Source organism: Grosmannia clavigera (assembly GCF_000143105.1).
Source record: "Grosmannia clavigera kw1407 unplaced genomic scaffold GCSC_89, whole genome shotgun sequence".
In the NCBI taxonomy this organism is placed as follows: domain Eukaryota; kingdom Fungi; phylum Ascomycota; class Sordariomycetes; order Ophiostomatales; family Ophiostomataceae; genus Leptographium; species Leptographium clavigerum.
The window spans coordinates 207960-225101 of NW_014040569.1; the positions used below are offsets into that span (position 1 = coordinate 207960).

Consider the following 17142-nt stretch of genomic DNA (forward strand, 5'->3'; position numbering starts at 1 on the left):
ATCGTCTTGATGCCTCAATCGTTCGTTTTCCGAGATCCCTCGCCCATCCGTCTTGTCGGCCTCGATCACAGGGTTCGGGGGCGCCCTGGTTGTCCGCCTGCGAACCTCGTTGCAGACATTGAATAATATTTTGTTGAATCGATTTTCTGTTTTGGCCGAAAGCGGAGCCCTTTAGCGAAGAAATCGAGGCCTTCGCAACCAATCACGGCCACGATTCGGCCCACACGCGCTGAAGACAGAAACCTCCCACAGCACGCCAGGGGCTTCTTTCAGCGGCCGAGCCCGCTAACAGCATTTTGTGTCCGCTTGGCAAGTTAGCGTCAGCCAGCTGTGTCTGAGTAGGGCCGTCCCGTTCTCAACAACTCGTTTCAATACCGCCAATTCATCTTCTTCTTCTCCAACCTCACTTCGACTCGATATCCATCGCAACGCTTCGCCCCCCGCCCTCCACCATGGCGTCCACCATCCCGTCTATTGCCTGTCTGGGCGTGATCGGACGAAACGTAAGGCGGACTCTGAAAATAGCAGGGAGACTGGACTTCCCGAAAAGCAGCAAGCTGACGTCCCCCTAGAATAACCCCCTCCATATTTCCGTCTTTCCCTCCTACGACGCGGCCACCAACAGCCTCGTGCCCGTCCGCACGCCCCTCCAGTTCTCGCTCATCATCTGCGGGACGCTCGACATCTTTGCCGTGCGCTCCGCTGCCGCCGTCACTGCCAAGACCACCGGCTCCAGCAGCGCCGGCCTCAGCGGCGCCAGCGACGCCAACGGGCTGCTGCTGCTGCACGCCCTCGACGACCGCCTGGCCGCCTACGGCTACGAGACAAATACCGGGATCAAGCTCGTGGCTGTCGTCGATATGCGCGGTCGTCGCGCTTCCGTCCTGGGCGGCAACCTCGTCGCCGCCACCCCGAGCTCTGGAACGGGCGCAAGCTCGGGCTCAGCTTCTGCCGGCAATCGCAACTCTATGTCGCTGGGAGGCAGCGTGACCGGACTGCGGGAAACAGACCTGAAGCCCGTACGTCTTGCTGCATAGCTCACTCCTCCATGCCTCCCTGCCTTCCAGTCCTCTCACTGACCCCCTATCTCAGGTCTTCAAGGCCATGCAGGCCGCCTTTGTACGGCTGCTCCAGAACCCCTTCTTCGATCCCGACGAACACTCGCCACCCTCAGGTCATGGAGGGAAGAAGATCACCAGCCGTCGCTTCGACGGAGACATGCAGCGCATCGGCGAGGCCTGGATGCCAGGCGTCAGCATCGCATAAGCTGGTTGCACTAGAACCTGGACACCATCTGATTCTCTGGGCGGCTGTACCACGAGTCTTCTGGGCATCTTGCCATATATACCGAGCTGAGCCCTACCGGGCCGCGCGACACTGTCTACTGGCCCTCTCCGGCTAAGCCGCGACAACGCTTTGTACCCCAGCCGGTCTTCAGCTCCCGCCACATTGCACTAAGCCGTGCCGAACGGCTGGTCCTGGGACTCGGGCTGAACTCCAGTATCAAAGACTGGTTTTCACGCCACTACAAGCACCCAGAGAAACTGATGCAACGTCACACCGCGCGACGGGCTGTCAGTACTGATGCTCATCCGTGCCACCTGCGTTCCTCAGACAGAACTGCCCTATCTCGATTGCATGGCGGGATCAAAGCAGGTGGTAGGGACAAAGCCGGAAAATGGGACCTTGTCTGCGAGGAGCGTTGAAAACACAATGTGAAGATAAACAAGTAAATAGACAACATTACGACTGCTATGAATGTATAAACACAAGACTGACGAAATTCTGACGCTTTCCTGTACCGCCTCCTTACTATTCAAGGAGAGGACCGATTCTGCAGCCTGAAGTGTTTGGTCACTAAGGCTCGCCATACATGTTATAGGGACTACTACTTGTGGTGCTTTGGGCTACTTGGTCTTGAATCAGGCATGCCTATCCAGTTTTACTTGCTTGAATGCTCGTGCTCATCCTTTAGCGTTGTCGTGGCATTGCGATCTCCGACGACTTTCCTCTACAGGCTCGGCTGACATAGTTTTGACTGATGATGTCACTTGTTCCCAACAATAAAATGCTGCCACTCAATGGATGATGCGCTTAACAGCCGCCTAGTATTGTCGTAATCCCCCCAAGGGCTCGCAGCGTATGACAGTGCGTAAGTTTATCATTGTTCTACTCGTAATAAATAGCCTTCAACAATGTTTCGGACAGACTCAGCAGGTATGCGAACTCTCGCAATGCGCTGCCTCAAACGAAATGCTGTCTTAAGATACATTTAAGCTGGGCAAGGAACAGGGCGGTGAAACGGTACCTGCCTCTATGGGCTGGTCGGGTCTTACGTGGTTGGACAAATAGGGATTAGCTCTTCCCGCGCTCAGAGCAAATTAGTGGATTTCAATGTGTTGTCCACGACAGCAAGACCAAGCTCAATACAGCAGCGAGCTGACCAGTAGCAGAGCAGAGTTGAATAGAGGTTCCGCCTCAAAATAAAAAAATACAGCAAAAAAAATACAAAAATACAAAGTCAAAAAATCGATCTTGCGGACCGTAAGAGGCAGACAGAAAAAAGGCCCTGCACAATCGTTGTCAAATGTCATCGGGCCAGCTGTTTCCGCCTCGCTGGGCCACACACACGCACTTCTCAACCCAATCTCCTCTTTAGCTCCTTTGTTTCTGCATCCGCATCTGCATAACAACACCATCCACTTTGCATCGCGAGCCGCATCTTTGCATCAAATTCGTCGGACCGTCTTTTTGCCTGCGCTTTTTCCTCGTCGTCAACGGATACGGTCATATCCATCTCCCTGTCCGTCATCGCGAAATCTCATCCGCGCCCATCGTCGACGTCACCCGAGATCTCGCGATTGCTTTGACGCATCCCTTACCCCCCTGACCAACGGCTTTCGGCCATCGGTCATCGGCCTGTCGTCGACAGTCAACGACCGAACGACATCTCTCACACCGCTCTGTCGAGCTGGCAACTACCATAGCACATCGCAAACATGTTCTCCCCTCTTGAAGGAGGCCCGGCCACGGCCACGCGCAGCCGGCGGCGGCAGCGGCCCATCACATCCGATACCATACACCAACAACCAAAGGCTAAGCGCCAGCGCCTTCCCCTGAGCGAGCAGACTTTTCGCAACCCCGAAGTCGCGCCCGAGATGTTCCAGGTCAAGGCCGACAAGGCGGCCATGATGACCGTGAAGCGTGACGGCATCGAAAACGCCCTGCCGCCCGTCCAGGCCGCACCCAAGAAGGAGCTCAGCGTTCGCTCCAAAAAGTCCAAGGCCGGCGAGCGGATCAGCAAAGGCGACGGAAGCATTGTCTTGGTACGTTCCCCATCTCTCTCCCTCATAGCCGACGCGGCTAACATATCGTGAAGGCCGGCAACAGCGCGTACACAGTGAGGGCAAGCTGCCCGCTCTACCAGACAGGCTTCGGGCTGAACCCGGTAGTGAGTCTCCTCTCTCGACGCGACTTTATACGGCTGCAGACGTTCAAGACGAATCCACTACCCATCTAACCGTCACAGGCTTTCAACATGGATCCATCTACTCAGCCAACGGCTATGCCGTCAGCCTCACACACACCCACGCCATCGTCTGGCCCTATACCGCGAACAGCCCATCCCCCGAGACTTTCACATTCGCGCTACCCTATCCGTCAAGACACGCGTCCGATCCCCTTCCTCTCGGCGCCCTCGTGGCTCCGTCTGCGTCATCTGAAGAGCCCGGCCTGATTGTCATCATGCCCATGACCGGCAAAGTCAGCTACTGGGAGTCCATCTCGAGCGCGGCCACACTGGACTTCTTGCGCCAACAGCGAACTGGCGTCGAAGACGTCATTCCCGGCATCTCCTCGACTGAGTATGTGACCGAGATCATCAACGCCGAGCCTGCTGGCTTCATTCTCCTGACCAGCAGCGGCCGGCTCGCCTGCATGAATGTGCGGGATGCGCATGGTCGGCCGGCCATCTCGGTGCAATTCTTGCGGAGCGCCGGGATGAGCGCCGTCTCGACTGGCTTCTTCGGTAGCATTCGTTACGCGCTGAAGCAGTCCGCTGCCAGAGAGGACGTGGTTGCCGTTCGGGCAGGCCCTGTCTTCAGGATTGGTGAGCGCACCGTGTTGGCCGCCAATTCCAAGGGCAAGTTCAGCGCCTGGAAGGTCCACCGCGGAGGCAGTTATGACACTGTTCTCGACACAGACGCACGGGAGCCAATCATTAGTGCTATCTGTCAGTTTGACGCCAGCGTGGACAGCTTCGCAGCCGAGTCCCTGGAGATTGTCGACTTCACCTTTGTGCCCAAGGGCATCGAACACAAGTACACTGATGCTGTCCGTCTTAGCAACTTCACCGAGTCCGACGATTCCTCCATACATCAGCTCCTACTGTTGGTCGCCCTGCCACGAAAGACGCGCACACCATACTACCTCATCGAGCTCATCATCTCACACGATGTCGCCCAGGTGGGCATGGTTCGACCGATCACGTCTCTCACGTCTCCGATTACCACACACCAGCCATCTGCCGAGCAGCGCCCCCGTGTGTATCTTCCCAGACCGGCCGTTGTTGCTTACGTTGTGCTCGACAAGACAGTTGTCATCGCATCGCTTGCGCAGCCTCCCGAGACTCCGGACTCTCAGCTACAGGGCGAGGATAGGCACCTCCCTGCTAGTTTCGAGGACGTGGTCGACTTTCGCAGCGACAGCACGCTGGAAATCGTCGGCTCGGGTGTTGAGGAGCCCATGGGCAATGGCTCGTCCGAACTGGACGGCCCGGGTGCCGGCGCTGTAGCATCGCGCCTGCATCGTCACAAGACAAAAAACCCGGCCGCGGTCCTGATTGTGCGCGGCGTCGGCGTGGTCCGTCTGGCCACGATAGATGTCGATCGCTTCATCAGCGACAGACCTCCTGAGGTAACGGCGAAGAGCAAGCTAGAGGAGGCGGTTTTTTTCGGCATCAAAGACGACAACCCGCTGGTCTTTGATGGCAAGCGGCCGTCGCCATTCTCTGACCACGAAATTGGCGAGGCGGCCATGGAGTTGAGCCGCGACATCCTCGGCTCGAAGACGTCGTTTACGCCCAAGGTGCCAGCGTCGCTCGAGAGCAATTTGCAGACACGTGCAAACTACCTCTCCAGACTCGTGAAGCACCTGAGCGCGCGGCACGTCCGGCTCAGCCGCCGCGTGCGCTGGCGGCTGCTGTGGGACGCGGAAAAGATGGCGACGGCGTCGGCGATGTGGTTTTTGCACGAGCAGTTCCTCACGGACCGCGCAGACGGCAAGACGCTCGAGCGAAAGACGATTGTCTCGGAGATTGTCGAGTACATCCACGAGGACGAGAAGAAGAATCCCAACCGCGAGGTTGGCGAGGTGGATCGCGTGCGGCACTTTTTCGTCAACGACGTCTGGCGCATGGACCTGTTCATCGCGTGGGCATACGAGGTGATCAAGTACGTGTACAAAGACCATCTACTAGACGACCGTGGCGTGACGCGACTCATGTACGAGGGCGTGCAAGTCAACTCTGGTGCGCTCAACGGGTCGGCAAAGTACCGCGTGGACCATCTCAGCTTCTACGGGCTGGAGAAGGAGGACCTGGAGTCTGGCATTCTCGTGCAGGGTTACGAAGGTTTGCCAGAGCCGTGGACATCGACATACTTTATTACGAACAATGCGAAGCGGCTGGTGGATCTCTGCTGCAACTGGCTCGACCAGTTCTACCCGAACAAGGTAACGTCCGCAGCGGCACCGGACCCAGGGCTGATCGAGTCGATACGAGAGGCGCTGCCAAGCTTGACAGACCGCTACCTGCTGGCACTGCAGGAGCACTACCGGTGGACGCAGACGCGCGAGGCTGAGTCTGAGCGTCTATACGGCGACCGCTGCTCCAAGACGTACTCTGAGGACCGTTACTCCAAGGTGTACCGGCTCAAGAACTACGGGCTCTGGGACGACGCCATCGCGGTGGCCAGGAAGCACAACTCGATCACGGCGCTAGCCGAGATCATGGTGGAAGAGGTGCGCAAGCTGCGCAGCGACGCGATGACGGTGGACGCGGGCACCAGCCGGGCGACGGAGAAGCGTGCCTCAGCGCTCGCTAAGGAACAGCGGATAGCCGAGTGCTTTGTGGAGTACGGACGGCCGTTTGCCTTTGCCGTGTACGACATTCTGCTCCGCGACGACGGGATCAAGGCAGTGCTGGACTTCCCGGGCGACACGATCGGATTCGCGACACAGTATCTGCGGTCAAAGCCGGAGCTGGCCAAGATCTCGTGGATCAACGACGTGGAGCGTGAGCGCGACGTGGAGAAGGCGGCCGGCACGCTGCTGACGCTGGGCATGGACCGGGAGCAGCGGCTATGGAACAAGAAGATCGAGCTGAGCCTGGGCAAGCTGGCCTTGTTGGCAGAACAGGGGCCGACAGCGGCGCTAACAACGGCCATGGCGACACTGACGACAGCTGCACCGACCGAAGCAGCAGCCTCAGCGGGCAGCATCGCTCAGGTGGACCGGCAGTTGGGGATCATAAAGATCCAAGACCTGGTGTACAGCTGGGTGCTGCCGTCGATCGAGGCGGCAGTGGACGAGGGAGCCGAGTTGCAGCTGGCGATGGAGAAGCACGCAGGACGGATCCCGAAGCGACAGAAGGCGCTGCTACACGTGTTGGAAGACGGGTTGAGCCGGCTACTGCGACACGAGGCGCTAGATGCGTTTGGGCTGATTGACGTGCTGACGTTGATGGATGCACGTCGTGACGAGGTGCCGGTTGATCAGGATGTCTTCTATCTGGCGCTGCAAGTAGCCTACGGAGGTCTGCGCGACGGCGAGGAGCGACAGCAGGCTCAGCGGCTGATCTGGCGACGCTGCTTTGCGCGGGACGACTGGACTAAGATCAACAACACACAGCTGCAGGACGACGAGTCGACGGCAGCTGTGCTGGCGATGACAGCAGTATACACGACGGCGTACGCGCTGTGCATTGAGCGTGAGTTCCAGAGTGGTGAGGGGATGGATCTGTTCGAAGGAGCCGGATGCTAACTGGGTGCAGACAAACTCGACGCTTCCATCTCATATGCAGTGGTTAAGCCATCCGAGGCCCTGGGCGTCTACACAGACGGCGGCGATCCGGCGACGACGGCGCGCTTTGCCAACTTGGAGGACGCGTTCCGCGAGAAGATGCTGGATGCGATGCGGCAGGAGGACACGCTGCTCCGGCGGTACATTGACAAGTGCCGGCTGGATGACTGGTGTCGAGCAGCCGTGGAGGCGGCCGAGAAGGCGTGCCAGGCCGAGGTGGACCGCTTGACGGTTGACCGAGAGGGCGCGAAGGCACCAGTGGCACAGGCGAATGGGAAGAAGCTCTTCGGAGAACGGTCGTCGTAATGCAAGGGCGGAGTGATGAAAGAAAAAGAAGAGAGGATGCACACGACAGGAAAGACTGAAAGTCTGAAAGGCTGAAAAAAGGCTGGAGCAATACGGCGTTGGTGGTCTGCGGGTCTGCGTACGACCAGGGTAATGGATGTTCTCCTGACTTAGACTTACTGGAGAACAAGCTGTCCTGAAGAAAGTACCTGTCTTTTTTTTGTTTCTCCGTTCTTTGTTCTTTGTATCTTAACTGTTTGTGTACGGGCTCTTTTTGGGGGAAGGAAGGGGGAAGAGGCTGGCCATAGGATTCCATGTATACACACTAACACACACACTTTTTTTGTATACAAAGGGAAGAGATGTGGGACGAGCGAATGGCAACATGCAGGTCGTCCAGTATACGGGTAGAAAGGTAGCTTTCAAGGAAACCTGTACTGTCAGACATCACGTACGATACGAAAACGAACGGATGTCAAGCACAGTGCTTCCGCACAGTATGTATGTACGAGACACTGGCATTTGGTCAGAACTGTGTCAGCAACCTGCAGCCAAAAAACGTTTACTGTGGAGGAGAGATCAAATTTGACAGACGGAGAGCCAGGCCCTTCGTCGAGCCCAAATCGACAGCCAGGCGGCTAGTTTCACATTTTGGACGGCCAATAACGGCCCACTGAAAAGTGGTTGGGCCATCGTTACGGAGTCTCGTAATGTCGGTGTGCTCGGACAAAGGAGGGCTGTTGCAGGGCTGCCGCTGCAGGGCCGAAAAGTGAAACTGTCGTTTGTCCGAGTTTCGAGTACGGTTGAGCATTGCTGTACGACGATGCCATAGCTTCTGACAATGTGTGCTGCTTTACTATCTTGCATAGTAGCCTGGCTGGTCCAATCGGGAGGCGGCAGACAGCTGGCAGAGCTAACGGGGCTTTCGACGGTCTGGCCGGCCTGCTTCTTGTTCATGCTCTGCCTTTGTCAAATGCTACGCGTCTTCTCCTGTTCCCGCCCCGTCCTCATTTCTCCCATTCCCTCATTCTCTCGCAAGAAGGGAGTACGTAAGATACTACATAGCATGTATCTTACTGCGCACTCCGTACTCCGTACTCCAAAGCTTTGCACGGCTAACGCTGCAGAGATGTGGGGGACTGGTTGCTTGGTTGCATTGGTAGGCATGTAGCGTTGAACTGGGGTATCGCGCATGCAAGGCCCAGTCGGATTCTGGGCTTTTCTCGCCCATTGCAGCTCGCCGGGGCGGTTGGAAGGGCTTGCCGCCCTGGGTCTCCTTTTCGTTGCTGCTCTGCTCCTTATTTTAGAGTCGGGTGGCAAGAAGCAAAGAAGTCGTCTCTTCTAGCCCGCTCCAGCCTGCCTTCTCGTGCCTGGCCTCTTTGTCGCCGACGGCGAGAAAGCGCTGCACAGCCTCGCGCACACCCGACAGACCTGGCCTGACTCGTCTGGCTCTGCTGTCAGGGTTGGCCGATGATCTCAAGATGGTCCGTACGGGCAGGGTGGACCTGCGGTGTTGCGGCTGGGAGGATGCAGGCACTGGACGGCCTTCGAGGCTCGTATTCCATGCGCGACGCAAAGAAAACCCTTCTGCGCATCTTACGATAATCAATACGACAGCTCAATGGACGACCGGACAGGCCTGAGACATGGCCTCTTTGTCGCGCCCAATGCTGTGGCCGCCACAGCATGATGGCACGGCGATGACGGTAAGCAGCTGCTGCTTTGGGGGGCGTCGGCCGCGTGCCGTCTCTCCATTTGCTGGCGCTGCTCAGACACGCCTTGTCCTGCTGACTCGATGGCCTCTCTCTTCATTATTCTGGCCTCCCCAGTAAAATACGCAATCCGCTGCGCCAAAAGGAGAGGCCCACCTGCAATTCCTCGGCCGACTCCACCTGGCGGCCCTCTTTCCCCCTTTCCCTCCTGGCCTTGCCGTGCACAATTGCCATGTCTCCATGTCACTCGGTCAGAGATAGGAAGGTGCGACGACATTGTAGATAGGAATCTGCTGCTCTGCTCGTACAAGTGCAGACGTGTGTCCGCTGGAACGCGTCAGGTTGGGAGGAGCAAAGCATCAAGGCAAGAGCCCGAAGTGATAGCTCGCCAATCATCTGTACTCGACGTGCCATGGCAGCTAGCCACTCTTACTCCGTATCCTGCCCGCTGCTAGCTCTGTTGCCCTGAACCACCCAGCCCGTGCCAGCACCCATAGCGCTACCTGCCACTGCAAGGTACCTAATGGTCCAGCCCATAAAAATCTAATCTGTTGGCCCCAGCCGCTATTGTTGGGGGCCTGCCATTGCTGTCGTCGCCCCTTCTCCCTTTTCCTGCAGCGCTTCCTCTCCTTTTCCTTCTCTGTCTCGTCCGTCCTTCTTTTCTCGCCGTTAACGTCGCAAGTATTCCTCTCGTCTTCTTCGCCCTTCCTAACCCATGTCTCGCTCCCCCTCGTCTCTCCTCGTGACCGTTGCCGTTCTCCCGTGCCTCTCTGCATCCTGCAAGGCCAGTAAGGAATGCCGCCTTTCCCCTCTTGACCGCCTGTCCCATAATTCTCGACCTCAAGCCAGCCAACCACCTTCTACCACAGTCCCTGTCTATTTCGGTAATAGTCCATAATACGACGCCACAGGTAGCTTGCTGCCCACAACAGACACACCAGACTACTACCCGCCCCCCCCCCCCCCCCCCCCCCCCCAAATTGCGGCCTCGCCTAGTTTTTATCGTATCCTGCCTTACTGGTACTTCTGCTTTACTCTCCTTTTTCCTCTTACTCCTTTTTCCCATCCTCCTCTTCTTCTCTTCTTCCTCTCCTTTCTTTCCTTCCCTCTCCTTCCCTCCCTCCGTCTCTCCTTCCCTTACTCCCAATTGCCACAACAGAGTCCTTCGAGTCGGTGACCCCTTGGCGTTCTAGTCCGACTCGTCGAGCTCGCCGTATTCGTTGTCATCGCGCCTCGTTACCTTGGCTAGCTGTGACCCCCAGCGGCCGCCACCGACACCGATCCAACCAAAATGGCTTCATCGTCATCAAACGTCGTCGGCGTGCACTACCGCGTCGGCAAGAAAATCGGAGAGGGTTCGTTTGGTGTCATTTTCGAAGGCACCAACTTGTTAAACAGCCAGCAGGTCGCCATCAAATTCGTATGTCGCATCCCATTCCATCTTCGACATGCTTTCCATCTCGCTTGCCCATCACCACTCCGATTACCCGCTCTCTAACCACCCCATAGGAACCTAGGAAGAGTGACGCCCCCCAACTTCGAGATGAATACCGCACGTACAAGATTCTCGTCGGCTGCCGTGAGTTCTTTGGTCTTGCTGCAATCCATTCGGACTACGTCGATAACCTGATGCTAATCTATCATTTCGCTAGCCGGTATCCCCAATGTCTACTACTTCGGTCAGGAGGGTCTCCACAACATCCTAGTCATCGATCTGCTCGGCCCTTCGTTGGAAGACTTGTTTGATCACTGCAACCGGCGATTCACTATCAAGACCGTGGTGATGGTTGCAAAGCAGATGGTACGGTGCCAGCCCCTGGCTCCATTTGTTAATCATGGTATTCTAACACTAGCAACAGCTCTCCCGTGTCCAGACGATCCACGAGAAGAACCTCATCTACCGTGACATCAAGCCCGACAACTTCCTTATTGGCCGGCCAGGCACCAAGGCTGCCAATGTCATCCATGTCGTTGACTTTGGCATGGCCAAGCAGTACCGCGACCCCAAGACCAAGCAGCACATTCCTTATCGCGAACGCAAGTCCTTGTCCGGAACGGCCCGCTACATGAGCATTAACACGCATCTTGGTCGCGAGCAATCACGACGTGATGACCTGGAGGCCTTGGGCCATGTGTTCATGTACTTCCTTCGCGGTGGCCTGCCGTGGCAAGGTCTGAAGGCTGCTACAAACAAGCAGAAGTACGAAAAGATTGGCGAGAAGAAGCAGACGACTGCTATTAAGGATCTTTGCGAGGGCTTCCCCCTGCAGTTCGAGAAGTACTTGACCTATGTGCGCAATCTTGGCTTCGAGGACACCCCCGACTACGACTACCTGCGCGACCTTTTCACCCAGGCTCTGAAGGACACCGGTGGTGTTGAGGACGGCGAGTATGACTGGCTCAAGGTTGGCAAGGAAACTTCCAAGAAGCCCGAATGGGACCGCCTGCACAACCCGAACCAGCGCCCGGGCCCGTCCAACATCGAGCTCCACGCCAACTCTCGCGGCGGCACCGGTACGCCTCACCAGAACGATCCCCGTGCCCGTCTGACTGCCGACCGTTTAAACGCCGCACAGCCCCCGCCTCCTTCACCGATCAAACCGAGTACCAGGAAAGATCGGCAAAGCGCCCCCGTCGCCACCTTGCCGACGAGGGGGAGCAGCGGAGCCGGGGGTCTTCGCGACATGAACACGCCGGCAGGTTCAACCCAGGCTCAGTTCCAGACCAGTACTCAAAACCTGCCTCGCCCCGCTGATCCGAGCAGCATTCCGCAACCGCCGCCAGCTGCTGTGCCCAACAGTCGTGCTCCCGAGCCGCAGCCCACAGGCTTCCAGAAGTTCATGAAGGCCGTTTGCTGTGGCTAAATTTGCGGTGATACCCGGCCCCTTGACCGATTGAAGGACTTCACCGGCTGAGGGGTCATCCCATACACTTTACACTGTCGCTTTTACTACCACCGCATGTTCTCACATGATTCTGTCTCCTCGTTTTCGTGCCTCCTCCCCAATTTGCGCGGTCTTCAAACTTCCCGAAGTTTCTACCGCTGCCGGTACATTGCACCTGGGAATGCTTGGCACTGATTGAGAGATAGACGGTGGCAGGCGAATTTCTCTTTTTCTCTCTTTGTCTCTCTTTTTTACTGGGGAAGAATCGAATCAGGCTTGTCCCGAGCAGTTGCCATCAACATATTGTCGTCTCCAGAAGGGGAAGGAGAAATGGAAACCGATCCGGTGCAATCACGCATCGCTTCTGTCTCTTGACCAGATCCGTCTGTTTCTATACTCGCTCTGGTCCTTCATATGTCAGAGACACGCAGATCCGGAGTCAAACAGGGCCGTGCTGCCTGACTGCAGAGTCCGAACAGCGAGAACAAAAGTGGCAAGAAAGAAACAAAAACATGTCACGGCTTTATTTCTTTGATGAGCTCAGGATCAACTTCGATTTTCGACCAATCAATCGCGCAGCACGGCGCCAGGGAAGTATGCTTTTAAAGGGATATTGCATTGGGTCTGGCAGTTCGTTTTGTTCTTATACTGTCATGTTTTTGTATCGTCGTATTAATATTGTGGGGTGGGAAAGAGTCAAGATTTCATTTCTCATTTTGAAGATAGCCAAAGCCAGAAAAGCATAGACGAATCGACTAAACATTCATTTGAGGAAAAGAAAGACGTGTCTCGTTTTGTATTGTAGTATCGACGTAGCACTACAATAACAAATTCGGGATTTTTTTTGAAGAAGACCAGTTGGTTATGTACAGTTCCTTCACGAACCCCCCTACTATTTTGTATCTAACCCCCGAAGCAAGCCTACCGACGAACCCAGATTCCAATCGTGTCTTTTCTAGGTGAGCTTTTGCTTGATGAAGAAGGACCGCAGGTGTGACAACTGCCAAGTGCAGGTGACGCCGAGCACGACAAGCTGGATAACGATCCAGCGGATGACACGGGCGTTGGTAGCCTCAGACTGATCACGAAAATCAGCCTCGCGTTCCTGGGAACGAGGGCGGTTGTCAGAACGAGAGACAGAAGACTGGGCAGAAGAGAGGGAGATGAACTCACGCGCTGGAACACCTGTTCGCGTCGGATGCCGTTGAGGCGCGAGTTGAGATCGCGCAGGCGGCCTTCGAGGTCCTCGAGCTTGCCCTTGTCCGTGCTCTCGAGCTTGCTAGACTCGCCGATAGCCAGGTCGAGGTTCAACTTGACGCCGCCGTTCCGCCCGCTGTTGGAGTTGGGCGTGAAACAGATCTTGTGCTCGCCAGCCTCGGCGGCGGTGAAGGTGAAGCGGCCGTTGGCAGCGCCGCGCTGCGAGACGACCCGGTGGTCATTGTCAAAGGTCTCCTACCATATTTGCAGCCTGTCAGCTCGAGCATGGTGAGAAGGCACGCGCATACGGGCGTGTGTCCGATGCAGAAAGACAAGAACCTACGTCGACCGAGATATAGGTGCTGATGCCGTCATGCTGTTGCCAGCTGTTGGTTCTATCGTCAAATTCGGCGGTATTGTAATGTCCGACCACCAGGGTGTCCTTGGGCAGCTCCTCGAAGAAGCACTTGGGCTTGGTGTTGTCAATGTACAAGTGCAAAGCGCTGGCTGCGCTGGCCAGCGTCAGCAGAGGGAGAATCGCCTTCATCGTGGCTGCTGTGTTTTGTCTGCTGCGTTTGCGGGCGCTCGTGGGTGCGGCGGGCCGTCTGTCTTCGTTCCTCGGGCTCGACGGAAGGATTGGCCAATTGGCTGGGGATGGCTCCAGCAAGAAATGGCGGAAGAGAGGGTCGTCGAGGTGGCAGATCACAATAATGCCGTCAGAGTTGTCGCGCGCTGGCTCTTGCAGAAATGTCCCCAAGCTGCCACGTTCGAAAAAAGGGACTTCGTTGGCCGTAGAGCAATCACGTGCAAAGCTATACATCCGCGACGACGAGGACACGCGCTTGATTGGACTACCTCTTGAGCGTGCAGTTATAGGGGCGAAGCACACTAAAAGCTTTAGCTCTGCCTCATGGCATCACGTGCACGTTTGGGGTAATCATTAAACGCGATTGCAGAATTATTTTCTACAAGAGTCGATGCACGACGACAATACATACTTTTATCCCCCTAACGCCGCTCTTTTCTTCTGCTATCCGTGCCGCCATAGAATGGGTGCCTTCGTACGTGCGTAGGAGCCTCCCGTTTCACGACTCGGATGCGATAGATAGACGGGCCAGAGAGCGAAGTCGGCGCATTTGAACAGCTAGACAGCAACGAACCGTGATCCATCGATAGGCCATCGAATATGTCATCGTCAGACGTGCGAGACGTGCTGAGCCTTCACCAGGATGGCGCAGGAAGCAGCGGAGCGGCCAGTCGACCGTCGAAGAAGCAGAAGACGGGGACATCATCGGCCTTTCTATCCGCATCGCGATCGAGCTTGAAGGGTCTGGCGCGAGAAATCCAGAGCCTCGGCGGAGCGAACCCCATCGCGATTGTACCACAGCTGATGCCGAGCTTCAAGAAGAGGAGAATATTTAACCGCAAGCCGACGGCGCACTGGGAGCTGCGGGCATTTAAGAACTCGGCACGCGAGGATGGAAGTCTGGTGCTGCGGCACTGGCGACGACAACCCGAGGCGAGCGAAGGCGCAGCACAACAGCAGACGGAACCTGGGAGCACAGTGGACTCAGAGGGCACAGTACCAGAGCCAGCACTAGAAGCAGCACCAGCACCAGCACTAGTGCCGGCACCAGAGGCGTCCATGGAGGATTCAGTGTTTGCCAAGTTTAACGTCAAGGTGGTTGTGCCACAGTACAACGACGACCAGTACAATGCCAATCTGGTGCACCCGGACTGGACGCGGGAGGAGACAGACTACCTGCTTGAACTTGTCAAGGACTTCGATCTCCGCTGGCCGCTCATCTGGGACCGCTACGACTACCGACCAGGCGGCGGCGGAACTGGAGGAGCGATTTCCTCGTCCACGTCACTCGTCACGGCATCTGGCACAGCATCGTCTCGGTCGATGGAGGATTTGAAAGCGCGGTACTACGAGATTGCAGCGAAGATGATGGCAGTGCAGAAGCCGGCGCAGTATATGACGCAAGCCGAGTACAATTTGCACGGGATGATGGCCAACTTCAAGCCGCAGCAGGAAAAGGCACGGAAGGCGTTTGTCAGCAATGCGCTGACCCGGTCCCGGGACGAGGTGCGCGAAGAGGAGGCTCTGCTGCTGGAGGTCAGGCGTATTATGGCTCGCGTCGAGCGGACAAACGAGGAACGACGCGAGCTGTATAACCGGCTCGACTTTCCCCACGCCGACACGGACATCAGCTCCTTCAAGACGAGCTCGGGCCTGCACACGCTGCTGCAGAGCCTCATGTTCCACAGCGAGAAGTCCAAGAAGCGCAAGAGTCTTGCAGCGGGCGAGGTGGCAAATCCGATGCCCGGCGGCGCTGCTGGCGGCTCCGGCTCGACGGCAGCAGTGGGCGGAGCGGCCGAGTCGGGCGGACGGCGTGACAGCATTGCGGCATCAGCTGCAGGCGGCCACCACCACCACCGGCGCGATTCCAGCACGGTCAACCTGGCGAACGTGGATGCAGGAGGAGCGGCAGCGGGGGTAGCGTCGGCGATGTCGGGTCCTGGGAAGAACAAGAAGGGCGGTGCACAGGCAGAACGGCGCAAGCTGACTGACCAGGAACGAGATGTGTATGGCGTGACGTACCACGACCGACTTGGATCCGGGCCGACGTTCCGATACGAGAAGATTAACAAGCTCTTTTCGCACAAGAGCGGCCAACAGCAGCTGCGCATCACGAACATCTTGAACGAGCTGGACATGCCAGCACGGTTGTTTATGCCGACGGCAGCGGTGACGGCGCAGTTTGAGCAGCTGGTCAATGCGGTCGTGCAGCTGGTGGACCTGCGCAAGGGCAGCGACAAGCTGGACAGTGAGATCAAGATCGAGGAGCAGCGGAAGATGGAGCGCGACAAGACTCGGCCGCCGCTGGCTGCCCGGGCAGAAGGGGTCAGCAGCGGAGACGCAGCGGGATTAGATAAGAAGAAGGCTGATGCTGTTATCTCGACGGGCGAAGCGTCTGCTGCTTCTGACACGATCACGGCAGATGGAAAGACGGAAGATGTCACGGCTGCTGAAGAGCGGCAACCGAGGAGGAACAGGACGGAAGACGGCAAAAGATCATCCGACAACGTGGCCTTGAAGACCGAAGAGGAAGATCAGAAGCCAGCAACGACGACAGCCGGCACCGGCACCGGCACCAGCAGCAGCGGCAGTGCAGAAGCTGATGCCGATGCCGATACAGAGGACGGCGACCCGGGCAGGCTGGCAGTACCGGGCTCGCGGCCGGGAAGCAGCAGCAGCGGCATTGCGCTGGTGAACACAGGGCAAAAGCGCAGTGCCAGCGTGCTGAGTGCAGCCAGCGACAAGAGCGCAAAGCGGCAGAAGAAGTGAGGTCGCTGTTCAAATTTACGATAACATGCAGTATTACAATGTATTGCCATTGCTTGCAGAATGTGTGCGTTACAGAGTGTAATATGTTGAGAATGCTTGTGATCTGGACTTGCACATTCGTTGCTACCGTTTGAGAAGAGTTTCTTGAATCTAATGGCAGTGGTGAACGACTCGCACGCTCGAGACACGGCATCTGCCAAGACGCGGGCCAGGCAAACAGGTCCGATGACCGTTACAGAAAGCAGCCGGTGTCGTCCTTCCGGAACACTGGGAGAAGCTCTGCCCAAAATGAAGGACGTCGAGATTGTGGGGACGGACATAAATAGAAGCTCGACAGCATCGCACCAATGAAACGGCTGATGCGTATCTTCCGCTGCAGAAGACGGGCATTGCACTGGGCGGCTTCGTCATGTAAAACAAAGGCCCGGCGGGATCACCCTCTGCTATCCGCGGCTACAAGACAAAGGGCCAATTAGGGGCCCAGAGATGCGGCCGCCAACGTCTCGAACCACACGTCACATCATCTCCGAGGAGGAGTCCAATCGGGGTCATATAGTTGCTATAATTAGGTCTCAGAAAGAGATGAGCAGGGAGGCGACCGAAAGGTCACGAACCTGTCGATATCTATGCA

At 56.9% G+C, this 17142-nt stretch overlaps 5 protein-coding genes across 5 annotated transcripts; 4 read left to right on the plus strand and 1 right to left on the minus strand.

The window, feature by feature from the left end:
* Positions 1-452: 452 nt before the first annotated feature.
* On the plus strand, positions 453-1266 carry CMQ_5537 (sedlin; the record flags this gene model as incomplete). The annotated part of the gene is made up of 3 exons (XM_014313124.1): positions 453-503; positions 573-1019; positions 1093-1266. 3 exons carry the CDS (start codon positions 453-455, stop codon positions 1264-1266), a joined length of 672 nt encoding a protein of 223 aa, XP_014168599.1.
* Positions 1267-2999: 1733 nt separating this feature from the next.
* CMQ_5600 (nuclear pore complex subunit) lies at positions 3000-7383 on the plus strand (the record flags this gene model as incomplete). Its single annotated transcript, XM_014313187.1, has 4 exons — positions 3000-3326; positions 3391-3451; positions 3530-6985; positions 7049-7383. The coding sequence occupies 4 exons, from the start codon at positions 3000-3002 to the stop codon at positions 7381-7383; spliced, it is 4179 nt and encodes a 1392-aa protein (XP_014168662.1).
* A 2982-nt stretch (positions 7384-10365) lies between these two features.
* On the plus strand, positions 10366-11938 carry CMQ_5511 (casein kinase 1; the record flags this gene model as incomplete). The annotated part of the gene is made up of 4 exons (XM_014313098.1): positions 10366-10494; positions 10584-10653; positions 10727-10875; positions 10934-11938. 4 exons carry the CDS (start codon positions 10366-10368, stop codon positions 11936-11938), a joined length of 1353 nt encoding a protein of 450 aa, XP_014168573.1.
* Positions 11939-12914: 976 nt separating this feature from the next.
* Positions 12915-13703, minus strand: CMQ_5489 (endosomal cargo receptor; the record flags this gene model as incomplete). The annotated part of the gene is made up of 3 exons (XM_014313076.1): positions 12915-13064; positions 13133-13411; positions 13500-13703. The coding sequence occupies 3 exons, from the start codon at positions 13701-13703 to the stop codon at positions 12915-12917; spliced, it is 633 nt and encodes a 210-aa protein (XP_014168551.1).
* Positions 13704-14342: 639 nt separating this feature from the next.
* On the plus strand, positions 14343-16511 carry CMQ_5753 (DNA methyltransferase 1-associated protein dmap1; the record flags this gene model as incomplete). The annotated part of the gene is made up of 1 exon (XM_014313340.1): positions 14343-16511. One exon carries the CDS (start codon positions 14343-14345, stop codon positions 16509-16511), a length of 2169 nt encoding a protein of 722 aa, XP_014168815.1.
* Between the last annotated feature and the right edge of the window lie 631 nt (positions 16512-17142).